The 11,809-nt window shown below is 32.0% G+C and overlaps 2 protein-coding genes across 2 annotated transcripts; both read left to right on the plus strand.

The window, feature by feature from the left end:
• On the plus strand, nucleotides 1–5,069 carry LOC109345318 (stem-specific protein TSJT1-like). The gene is made up of 5 exons (XM_019584245.1): nucleotides 1–259; nucleotides 3,731–3,971; nucleotides 4,071–4,191; nucleotides 4,520–4,629; nucleotides 4,941–5,069. The coding sequence occupies exons 1-5, from the start codon at nucleotides 57–59 to the stop codon at nucleotides 4,974–4,976; spliced, it is 711 nt and encodes a 236-aa protein (XP_019439790.1). The 5' UTR covers nucleotides 1–56; the 3' UTR covers nucleotides 4,977–5,069.
• LOC109345317 (3-dehydrosphinganine reductase TSC10A-like) lies at nucleotides 6,096–9,979 on the plus strand. Its single transcript, XM_019584244.1, has 4 exons — nucleotides 6,096–6,694; nucleotides 8,208–8,355; nucleotides 8,904–9,194; nucleotides 9,648–9,979. The coding sequence occupies exons 1-4, from the start codon at nucleotides 6,161–6,163 to the stop codon at nucleotides 9,665–9,667; spliced, it is 993 nt and encodes a 330-aa protein (XP_019439789.1). The 5' UTR covers nucleotides 6,096–6,160; the 3' UTR covers nucleotides 9,668–9,979.

Here is an 11,809-nt window from a genome sequence, read left to right on the forward strand (position 1 = left end):
TTTTTGTAGCGAAACATTTTATTTTCATTTTCTTAGTTTCTAGATATAGAAATAAGATGCTGGGAATATTCAGCGGCTCGATTGTATCGCCACCGGATGAGCTAGTAGCAGCCGGCAGCCGAACACCGTCGCCGAAGACAAAGGCGGCGGCGCTGCTGAGGCGGTTTATTGAGAGCAAGGCATTTGCCGTGTCGGTACAGGCCGGGGAACACGCTCAGTTGGCATATACTCACCACAACGAGTCACCGTGTCAACCCAGGTAATTAATTAATAACAAACAATGATTTCTAATTCTATTATACCAATGAGCATTAGTTCAAGTGGTACATGTTTGATTCCCCTTAGACAAAGTTTCGAGTTTGAGTTCGTTGAGTTGCTTAAGCGACATCGTTTTCTAAGATAGTTGTTACAGTTCCTTCTAGAGCTTGTTGCTTACTTGACTTGAAAAACCGTCAAAAGAAAGAAAAGAAGAAAAAGAAAATATATTATGAGAGTTGAGTTAACTTATGGAATAATCGTGTATTTATCACCCTTTGATATTATTTTTTATGATTTAAGTTCAAAAATCAACAACTAAATAGCCATAAGGATGATTTGATGATCATATGACGAAGGATGAAATTGGAAGCATTTATATTATTTACTTAATTTGTTCTTTACTATTACAGTATTGCCTTCATAAAATAATCACATTTATTATCTCTTTTAATTATTATAAGGTGAGGGTCTCGTAGTAACAATAGTAATAAGTTGTGTATTTATTTGGTGAAAAACACTTAAATATGATTTTGTAATAAATACCAAGTTACGAAATAAATTTTATAGATCTTGAGAAGTATCTTATTTTAATAAGAATTTAACATCTATACAACCTAAAAAATTATGCACAATTAATATAACATATGTAATATGTATATTATTTTTATTTAAAATTTAATAATAATATATCGACATTATGAAAATTTCTTATATTGTTAGTTAATATATGAATTGTTTTCTGTTTTAATAACGTGAGTGATTCAACTAATCACTGATGGTGTATTCAATTATATCATTTTATAGGTTTTTTCTTGAGAAATTCAAGCTATATTAAAGAGTTTATTTAATATAGTTGATAATATTATCTTTTTTACAGATTTCTCTTTATAATTTTTTATAGTGAGAATGTATCATACATCATTTAAGATATTATTTTTATTTAAAAATAAATAATAATTAAAATAATGAATAACATATAATATAATAAGCTCTTACATTTTAGATGTATTAACTATATTCTCATTATAATTATTTTGGCCTGTGACTATTCATCATTCATATCATATTAGTATGTAATAAGATGGAAATGAGTTGAACCAAATCAAACTTAAGCCCTCAATTGAAATTGGCTTTGCTTAAAACATGACTCGAACTTATACGGGTTATTTTTCTAGTTCGAACTTCACTTGTTTGAGTTTGTTAATTATTCAATTTGACTTATCAACTTGAATTGGTTTAGCCCGTTAGAAGTTCGCGAAATGTTTAATTCAACTTATTAGCCCAATTGATTCATCATCTCAAATGTTAATTAACTGTTTAATATTTCTAATTTCAAAGATATATTTTCATCCAACTCAATTTTTAGCTTAAGATTAATCTACTTGATTCACAAACCAAATTTATTTAGCTAAATAATAACTAAACTTTCAAATTTATCTAGCCAAATTTTTGAGCATGCATATCCCTTATGCATGTGCGATAAGCGCACAACAAACGACCCATAGTTAAATGAGGGGCATAGATTTTTTTATCTACGCAAATAAATTTTATTTTCATAGCTTTTGTCCTTAAAAAAAAACTCATTCCAGCCGACAAGGATCACTCTAACTCTTCAATATTTTGTTGACTGTAATTAATAATTATTATTGTAATATATTATCATAGTTGATGTAAAATTTAATCAGATATTCTCTTAGATGAACAAAGTATAAGATCGGTGAAGGTCAATTGAGAATGTGGCCAAAAAATTAAAAAAATATCTTATACTCAGGTACCTAATGAATAATAATAATAAATAAGCAAAGAAAAAAATGTATCACACATCCTTACTATTTTTGAGAAATATTTTTTTCTTAAAATATTGTTGTAAATTATTTACATTTCTTTATGCAATGAATATTCAAAATTTCTGTCTAAATTGATTTGTGTTGAATTCTTACTCTAGTCATGACATAATTGCTTTTATTTAAAGTATTCATTTAAATTATGATTAAAAAGTTAAAATATTTATTATTAATAATTAAATAAAATTTTGGAATATATATTTAATTAATTTATTTTATATAATTATATAAGGTGTGTCGTTGGATAAATGAAGCCTCAGTTCATGTTACAATTTAAGCCATGGATCCCGTAGGGGATTACCCCATGTTTGATTTGATACATGTAAGCATGATTTGTTTCTTCTTAGGTAAAACTTTATTTTGGTATCACCAACTTTAGCTCTTCAAATAAATATTACCAAGTAAGTTTTGGAAATTAAAATTGTTGTCACACTTGTCCTTTGTCTCATTTAGGATATGTTTGTGAGTTGGTTTTTGAAGGGTAATGAGAGAAAAAGATTTGTAAGTCATGAAATATACTTGTAAGATAACTCTGAAGTTTTTTTCCTATTCTTTCTTTCTTCTCCAAAATCCAACTCAAAAACATACCCTTATAGTTTCGAAGATTTATTTGGTAATCATGTTTTGTTTGGAGAACAACTTAACAGAACTTTTTGTACTAACCAATTATAACATGCATGAAGATACCCTTGTGGTATAGCAACTTAATGGGCATTGTGTAATTTTACTTTTTTGTTTTTTCTACTAAAACATGAAACTAGATCAGTCGGTGTGTATTTGGTATTTAGTTTGCAGCTTCTAAAAGAAGGTTTAAATTCAATTTTAAATTTTCTCAAAATGTTTGTGATACAGAAAAATCCAGTGAACTATATATAACTTGTGTCTTTTTTCATTTGTTTTCTTTGAGTGGCAAGTGTGACTAGGGTGTTTGCTTGCAATTATTACTATTCTTTCCATTTGCATTTTCCAGTCCACTTCAAAATGTTGTTTTCTTTTGCTTTTATGGCAAAAGGATAATGAATGAGGATAAGGATATGATAACTAGACAAGGTTGGCGGGGCAGAAAACTATATTAAATACTAGTGAGTGTATGAATCATGAGTAAGTGATTCATATTTTCTATCTCAATGCATCATTTTATGTACCATTTCATTATCATTTGTTAGAAAATATAAAATATTTAATTCATGTTTTACTTTTATGACAAATGAGAAATAAATGGTAGATAAAGTGGTACAAACTTTGAGACAAAAAATGTAACTCTTATATAAGCCTACCTTTACCAAATAAAAAGTTATATGATTAAATAACAAATTTATATTAAAAGTTTGATCCATAATGCATCATATCTCCATTATTAGAGTGACATTAGTGGGATATCTTATTCCCTTTCTTCCTCACAAATTTCTTTGACATAAATTGTGAACTTGCATTGCCTAAACTACTAGAGTTGCTATGGGACACAAGCATACCTCATGTAGTAGTTGTTCATGATTAGTATAATGACTGTGGTAAATTGATAGAGCAAGATCCATGATGTGTTTAGCTAGATTGCGTTGTTCGACGTTTGTTACCACAATTTTGATATCTCTGTGTAGATAATCTAAATACTGACCGGAATTTGGCAGATCATTCGCCGTTAAGGATGAAGTATTCTGCTTGTTTGAGGGAGCTCTTGATAACTTGGGAAGCTTGAGGCAGCAATATGGACTTGCTAAGTCTGCGAATGAAGTACTTTTGGTTATCGAGGCTTACAAAGCGTTACGCGATAGAGCTCCATACCCTGCTAATCATGTTGTTGGCCATCTCAGTGGGAGCTTTGCTTTCATAGTTTTTGACAAGTCCACTTCTACCCTCTTTGTGGCTGTTGTAAGTAATTCATCTCGAAAATTGTCTTGATCCACCACCGCGATTTTTAGTTCATTAGTTGCTTTTACTCAGAACATAAAGCTTGTGGTTTTATGAAAGGATCAAGATGGTAAGGTTCCTCTCTATTGGGGAATAACAGCTGATGGAAATGTAGCATTTGCTGATGATGCAGAATTGCTTAAGGGTGCATGTGGCAAGTCACTTGCGTCTTTCCCTCAAGGTTGGTTTATTTATGTGCGTATGTATGTTCATAATGCATCATATTCCCCTTTAAATTATGGTCTGCAACCACAATTCAGACCACAACATTGTAGTCTTGATTGTATCCTCAATTGCGGCGTGGCTGAAATTGCTGTCGCATTTTCCTGCAATTATAGTAAACATGACATAACGTTATCGTAACGCAATTTAAAATCTTGTTAATATATGACAAATATAAGAGGGGAAGAAAATGAAAAATATAACACATGCAAAATTCTATGTCCTTTCCCCCAATTTTGTAAGATTTCTATATAATTATGGAGATTATTGCTCTCTAAATTATGCAGGGTGTTTCTACTCCACAAGGGTTGGAGGATTGAGATGCTATGAGAATCCTAAGAATAAGATTACTGCAGTAGCAGCTAAGGAGGAGGAAATCTGGGGTGCAACATTCAAGGTAAGAAGAAGATCACATAAGTTTAAAGATAAATGCTGGTACAGTCTGAGTTCTCCTTCTTCTTGATATGTGTAGAATAGTGAGTCAGTCCATAGCAGTAGGAGGTTAATGTCAATGGTTGCAAATGGCAGATAGATATGGAAAGTTTAGCTATAGTGAAGAACAGCTGAACAATAAACTCATTTTCACCCAAAACTATGTCTTTGCATTAGTAGTCTCTTTCTGTTGTTTGGTGCAGTCTTCATAAATGGGCTTTTGACATCTCAATATCTTCTGTTCTATTTTGTCTATTTGGTGGGATGAATAATCAGGTGGAGGGGCCAGCAATTTTTGCAGCTAGAGAATAGATAATCTTTTTCAAGTGGGACAAATGGAGAATCATGTTTATGTTGTTATAACTACAAGGCATGCATGAGGGGTCATATAAATAACCTTCAATTATAACAGTGAGAGAAAAATGGGTGCACTAGTAGTAGAACTTGTTGTTGTGTACTTTGTTCATTATATAGGATTATGTCCCAAACCAATCAAAAAACATAAAAAAAAATATTTTTTGTTTTTATAATTTTTATTTTAAGTATGTGTCAACTTTTAATTAGATTAGGACACAATGAGACATAAAAAGTAGGACTATATTACCTAATATATTATATGTTTAACTTTTATGTGACATACCATTATTGGACAAATTGAAATGGTAGTTTTCATCCACCAAACTTGAGCTTCTCCTTTTCCTTGTACTTGTTGCCCCACTTGAACCATGTTAATTTTGCCACTTCTCATTCCACATTCAATCATTTCCCACATGAACATAGCAAAGTGAAAAGTGAAACTCTATCTCACTTAAAACTAGAGATAATATAAAAAAGTGAAAAGTGTTAAATTGACTTTTAAAGGGAGTCTCTCTTTCACTTAATTGTTGTTTAAGGTAATACACATATTAAATCATTGAGGACAAACATGATTCTTTTAGTTATTCAAAAGTGGGTGATTTGATTGTGGTACCATTATGATTAATTGTCAACAATGAGTTGATCCAATAATTTCAAACTTTATTGGATTCCAAATATCTTGTAAGAGAAAATAAATGTTGTTTATTTGGAACCATATCATACACGTATAATTAAGTAAACTAACAACATATTGATATTGATATACTGATATAACTACTCCCAAGATCCATAGATCCTAAAAATTCCATCATTTGGAATGACACTTATATAATGAAAATAACATGGTAAGTAAATTAATTTCTAATAGTGAAAAAAATCATTGGTTAACATAGAACAAAATAATTCATAAGAACAAATTTCCATAACAGAATTTAAAATTTGTGCAGGTATAAAAAATTATGCTACTAACACATTATCCACTATTAATTTATATTAAAATTGACAATATTAATATATAAACAATGATAAATGATTTGTTAAAAGCCAAAAAAAAAATATTTACACTTTCAATATGTATAAACTTATGAACTATAATAAAATATTATTGTGATCTTGAAAATTTGTTACTACAATCATCAATGGCGGACGCATACTTCTCCTTCTTCACCCTATTCATCATCATCCCCCTCGCTCTTCTCGCCTTCCTCTATTTCATCCTCCGTCCCCGCACCGTTCGAATCCCAATCAAAAACCGCCACGTCTTCATCACCGGCGGATCCAGCGGCATCGGTCTCGCCCTAGCCCACCGCGCCGCCACCGAGGGCGCACGCGTCTCCATCCTCGCCCGCTCCCAAAAGAAGCTGGATGAGGCAAAAAACGCCGTGAAGCTGGCCACCGGCATCGAGGTGGCGGTGTTCGCGGCGGACGTGAGGGACTACGACGCCGTGAAGCGTGTGGTGGAGGAGGCGGGGCAGATCGATGTGTTGATTCTGAACCATGGAGTGTTCACGGCGCTGGAGCTGGAGAAGATGGAATTGAGTGAGGTGAAGTTCACGATGGATGTGAATGTGATTGGATGTTTCAATATGATTAAGGCTTTGTTGCCTGCTATGAAAATAAGGAAGGATCCTTTACCTGCTTCAATTGCTTTTGTTTCTTCACAAGCTGGTCAGGTATACTATATCACTTATTCTATGTTACTTTAACTTTAAGATTGAAATCAATGTGCTTTGTAAGGTTTTTTAGGTGTTTGGTTATTGTAGATTTTTTTTTGGTATTACCAAGGTTATCTCCCCATCTTGTGGATAAGGAACTAATTTCTTTTGGGATTCGTGACTGTCCTTACTAACGAGTGTCGCTCTTGGGAATCGAACTATTGACCTTACACCACTAGATTTGTGCTAGTCTTGCAATGCTCTAACGAGAGAGAAATTTGAGTTCATATTGCTGGGAGTTTTCATTGTTTAAACTTTAAAGAGTGAATAGCAAAATTCATCCCAATGAAAAAAACTCAGCCCCCAATTTAGTCTCCTCGGGTTGCCTTGGCGCAATGGTAAAGAATGCCTCGCGAAAATCTATGAAGAGTCTATTTTAAGGGTAAAACTACATATATTTACCTCTCTGACTCCATTAGGTAGAAACCTCATGCATTGGGCCGCCTCAATCTAGTCTATAAGAAATGAAAAATCATAACTTGGTTTTCAAGAATCCTAAATGCTAGTCAACCTTGTCCTTTTTAGGACAATTAGTCCCTAAGGGGGAGTAAATTGGGATTTTTAGCAATCAATTTGGAACTTCTCATTTATCATGGATTCATGAAATAAAATAGGTGTACGGTTTTCTTTGGATGAATTTGGTATAGCTTATGTTTAAATTTGTACAAACAAATTCTGTTTTTCATGTGACTTGTTATAAACCTTATGTTATCATGAGTTTTAGTACAGGGTTCGCTCTGAAGTCACTTGTTTTAGCTCATTGTTTCATGCAACTTCTATTATTACTAGATGAGTGAAAACATCCACTTTCTTTGGTAAAATGTTGCCTCATGTTGTAACCTTTGTTATCTTAATTAACCCTAATTGTTATATGCAATTTGATTTCAAGTTTGTGATTTATTAAATGTCCTTCTGACATGGCTAACCCAAGTAAGCTCATGAAGCCTTGAAGACATTTTGGAACAAGAAGTTGACTACGTAAAACATATGTTTGGATGCGGTATAAGGGTTGGATTTCGGTAAACTTTCCTCCTTCTGTTTGGGACTTTTATAAAAGGGGGAAAACATGGGATTTTCATTTGATCTTCCAAACCCTTAATTATTCATTTGTATGAATATTTTAAGGCTCCCCTCATGTTGGAGGACTTTAAACATCCATACAAAAGGAAGAAAATTAATTCTTTAACTCCTCTTTCTCTTCTTTTTGATTTCTTCTCTTCCCTTACTAGAAATGTGGGCATCCTCTGTGAACGGGCTGGTACCTATTCTTTTTAACATAAGCTATTCAACTTTGAGCAATAATTGTACAATATTTACATTGTTTTTCTTACTGCACTCAAGTATTCAGATAATGAGTCTTCAATGTATAGAACTTGATGGTTGATTATGAGTTGAACAAAGATGTTTATTTTTTGATGTGGAATCTTGATAAATTATCACTGGTTGCCGTGGAATGTATTTTTATATGTAGGTGGGAATTTATGGTTATGCAGCTTATTCCGCCAGTAAATTTGCCCTCCGTGGTTTAGCAGAAGCATTGCAACAAGAGGTTATAGCAGATAACATTCATGTCTCTCTTATCTTCCCTCCCGACACTGATACTCCTGGATATGTAGAAGGTATTGAGTTTGATGCCTGATCTTATTTCTCCATACATATTACTTCTGCTTAAAGTCATGAATTCCAACTTGTTAGTTCAAGCTCATCATAGATGATGATACTGGGCCTAGATTGGAGTGCTTGAATCCATTACTCCGTTCACATTATTTAGTTAATTACACAGAATTTTGCATATATTTCCATATTTCTTTTGTTAGTGATTCATGTATGCGAATGTCGTCTTAATAAGCCATGCCTCCTCGTTATATCAGATTGTCTATCACTATTCTTTTCTCTTTGTGATCTCATATATTGAATGTATTGTCATGTGGGGTGTTGTCAGATCAGTCCTGATAGGAAACTTATGGAGAGTGAATAGTTAAAAAATAGATTAGGTGATTAAGTTTGAATATGTGGTTATTAAATGGATTTTTTAAAATTTAAACCCTGGTTTATAAAATGAAATTTGTGGTTTTGTGATGTCAAATATTTGTTTATATAACCTATTACCAAGTTTTTGTTTTCTTCTATCGAAGTGAAAGTACAAACTGAAAGGTCAATTTTACAGAAAACAAGAGAAAACCAGAGCTTACCAAAATCATTGCAGCCTCCTCTGGTGCAATGAAAGCTGATGAAGTTGCCCAGAAAGCTATTGATGGAATAAAATCTGGCAGTTTTTTCATTCCTTGCAATTTAGAGGGACTTGCGCTATCCATAGCAACTGCAGGCTTATCCCCTCAGAGGTCATTATTAATGGCATTTGTTGAGGTTGTTGCTGCTGGAATACTTCGTATAGCAGCACTATGTTTCCAGTGGAGTTGGTATGACAGTATAGAGAAATGGCACATCCAAAGGAAGAGTAAGTGCAATTTGCCATTTGTCAAATAGTATTAAGATTAATAAAGGTTTACTTATGCTATTTTGTGGTCTCTATTGTTGATACAGTTTTTAAATTACTCTGTAGCTAGAAAGTTTTTATTGTACCCATAGAATAACCAAATGTCTCTTATTGGTTCCCCTACTTGTGACCAAATATCCAGCATCTGTTAATTTAAGTTGGGGATGGCAAATGGTGTGTGGTTGTGTCAACCAATTTTTTAAAACTAAACTGATCGATGATATTAGTGTCAGTAGTTTTTGCTTTCATATAATGACAGTGTGGTCACATAGTTAATAGAAAATAGCATTTTAATGCAAAAACAACTAGAAAATTGTAAGAAGCTAAATTGGATATTGGTTTAAAGACTACATGCTTATTCAAATGAATCCCCCTCAGTGAAGCTTGTGAAATTAATATTTCTACTTCTTACAGGTTCACCCCGAAGCAGCTGAAGCACTCTGAGCTCCATGCCCTGCTTTTGTGAAATTGATATTTCTACTTCTTAGTGAAAGGTGTCTGCTTCCAGGTTCTACGAAGAATATATGTTTTGCTTTTTGGTTTCATTATTGGATTTATTGTTAGTGTTAAGTATTTACCATGTGACATTTTTGCTTTTTGGTTTCATTATTGGATTTATTGTTAGCGTTAAGTATTTACCATGTGACAAGTGGTGGAGAATTCATCTTGTGTTGTTTTCTTTTATATGTTTTGAAAGGCACATGACTTCTCATCCTTACATCAAAGATATATTTTTCTTCTGCTCAGCGTTTGTATAGCCGAATATATTTAATAGGAACTGTGCTTAGTAGCTGTGTTCTGTACCTTTTAGCTAAAAATGAGTGTTGTTTTATTGGGTGAGAAACTTCTCAGCATTATAAATGCAGGATCAGTAGGGATATTAAGAACTCAATAATATTAGCAGAAATCTTATTCTTACAGTTCGTTACCACTTACTAGTAATGACATGGGTCCTAATTAATACATTAATTTGCTTCTTAAGTTCACATTATTTTCGATGAGCGTGGAGATTTTCAAACAATAGGTCAAAGAAGAACTGCAATGAGGGATTGAACACCACATCTTAATTCAAAACAGTGGATATATAAGATTTATGTTCACACTTCCATGCATATTCAATAACCAGTATTCAAAATCTTTGCTTATACTAGAACAACTTACCACCACCAGTTTGATCTTTATAGACAAATTGAAAGAAGTTAAATATTTAAAACTATATATAATACATAGTTAATTAATTCAAGTAGAATATTAAAATCATGAATCAAAATGTGGTGGTCTTACTCGGTTAGATTCTGGTTGATGGGTAACAGGTTTTCACATCATATTGGTTTATACTCTGCCTTTTTGCCTGAGTATCTGCTTTGAAGCTTGCTTGTGATGTTGCTGGAACTATAAAGCTGGTTGTTGTGTGAGATTTTTCATGGATTATTTCTCTTCTATTGGTACCTTTTAGAATTGGGAGGATAAATGATAAAATATAAATTGCATGGTACAATGTAATGAAGGGTACATATTGAGATATGTTATCTTATTGAGGTTTGAAGTTTGAACTAATTCATTAGCAAGTAATGTATTACAAATAGTTGTAAGGTGAAAACTTGTTCTGTTTGGTAGTTGCTGTGTTTTCTACACACCATCTTAAAATCTTGTGAGAGTTAATTGTAGGTGATTAGGTGAATTGTCATATAGGAGTTGAAGCAGGAAAGAAGGGCCATCAGAAAAATACACCATTGTTGATAAGCTAACCTGAAAAGCTTTAAAAATGAAGTGTAATGTTAACTGTTAAATATCTTTCCTATAAACTGCAAATTGAAGATATAGTTGCATCTGAAATTATGAACTCTCCCTTAAGTGTTTTTTTCGGTAGTTTTTATGCAATGATTGTCCTAGTTGCATGTTTTAAACGAGAGAAAAAAAACAGCAAATATTTTGTTATCATAGTAAATTCTGTGTGGAAAATTTTAAGTGTCAAATAACAGGGAAATTAAGTTTCACACAAATCACACTTGTAATTATGTTGTAAGTCATTTTACTTCAGTATTTTCAATTATTTTTTTGAACTATATTAGCATTTTCTCAAGTTTCATATGTACCCATGGATTGAGGAGTAAGCCACAACTTAAACACCTTATCTAAAAGAGAAAATTGTTTATATATTATGTATGTATTGTAATTATAACTTTTTTATTGAATAATACATGAATAAAATATTAACCTATAAAAACTTAACATTCACGGAAAAACACTAGTTGTAACTTCTCACGTATCTTCTAACTTTTAAAATAGAGCTTATAAGATTTAAAAGCTAGTTTTTAAAATATATCATATTACATTAATTACATCACACTGATAATAAAATTAATCTATAAATATTTAATAATTATAAATTAATAATATCAAATAATTATTTAATTAATAGCTAATGGTTATTTAATTATAAAATTAATAAGAGTATAAAATCTATACATTGATAGTGTAAGAGTTTATACACATGTATTTCATCATTCACTATTTACTTGAATTATTTTTCTGAAAAATCAACAATAATTAAATATTAATGGTAGATTATACAA

The sequence above is a fragment of the Lupinus angustifolius genome, chromosome LG04 (assembly GCF_001865875.1).
Source record: "Lupinus angustifolius cultivar Tanjil chromosome LG04, LupAngTanjil_v1.0, whole genome shotgun sequence".
In the NCBI taxonomy this organism is placed as follows: domain Eukaryota; kingdom Viridiplantae; phylum Streptophyta; class Magnoliopsida; order Fabales; family Fabaceae; genus Lupinus; species Lupinus angustifolius.

What these genes read in the sequence shown, in the direction of transcription:
- LOC109345317 (XM_019584244.1), top strand. Translation starts at nt 6,161, where the DNA reads ATGGCGGACGCATACTTCTCCTTCTTCACCCTATTCATCATCATCCCC. An exon ending in TACTCCTGGATATGTAGAAG is followed by an intron (nt 8,356 to 8,903) that starts GTATTGAGTTTG and finishes TCAATTTTACAG; the next exon opens with AAAACAAGAGAAAACCAGAG. An exon ending in ATGGCACATCCAAAGGAAGA is followed by an intron (nt 9,195 to 9,647) that starts GTAAGTGCAATT and finishes TACTTCTTACAG; the next exon opens with GTTCACCCCGAAGCAGCTGA.
- LOC109345318 (XM_019584245.1), top strand. Translation starts at nt 57, where the DNA reads ATGCTGGGAATATTCAGCGGCTCGATTGTATCGCCACCGGATGAGCTA. An exon ending in GAGTCACCGTGTCAACCCAG is followed by an intron (nt 260 to 3,730) that starts GTAATTAATTAA and finishes GGAATTTGGCAG; the next exon opens with ATCATTCGCCGTTAAGGATG. An exon ending in ACTTGCGTCTTTCCCTCAAG is followed by an intron (nt 4,192 to 4,519) that starts GTTGGTTTATTT and finishes TAAATTATGCAG; the next exon opens with GGTGTTTCTACTCCACAAGG.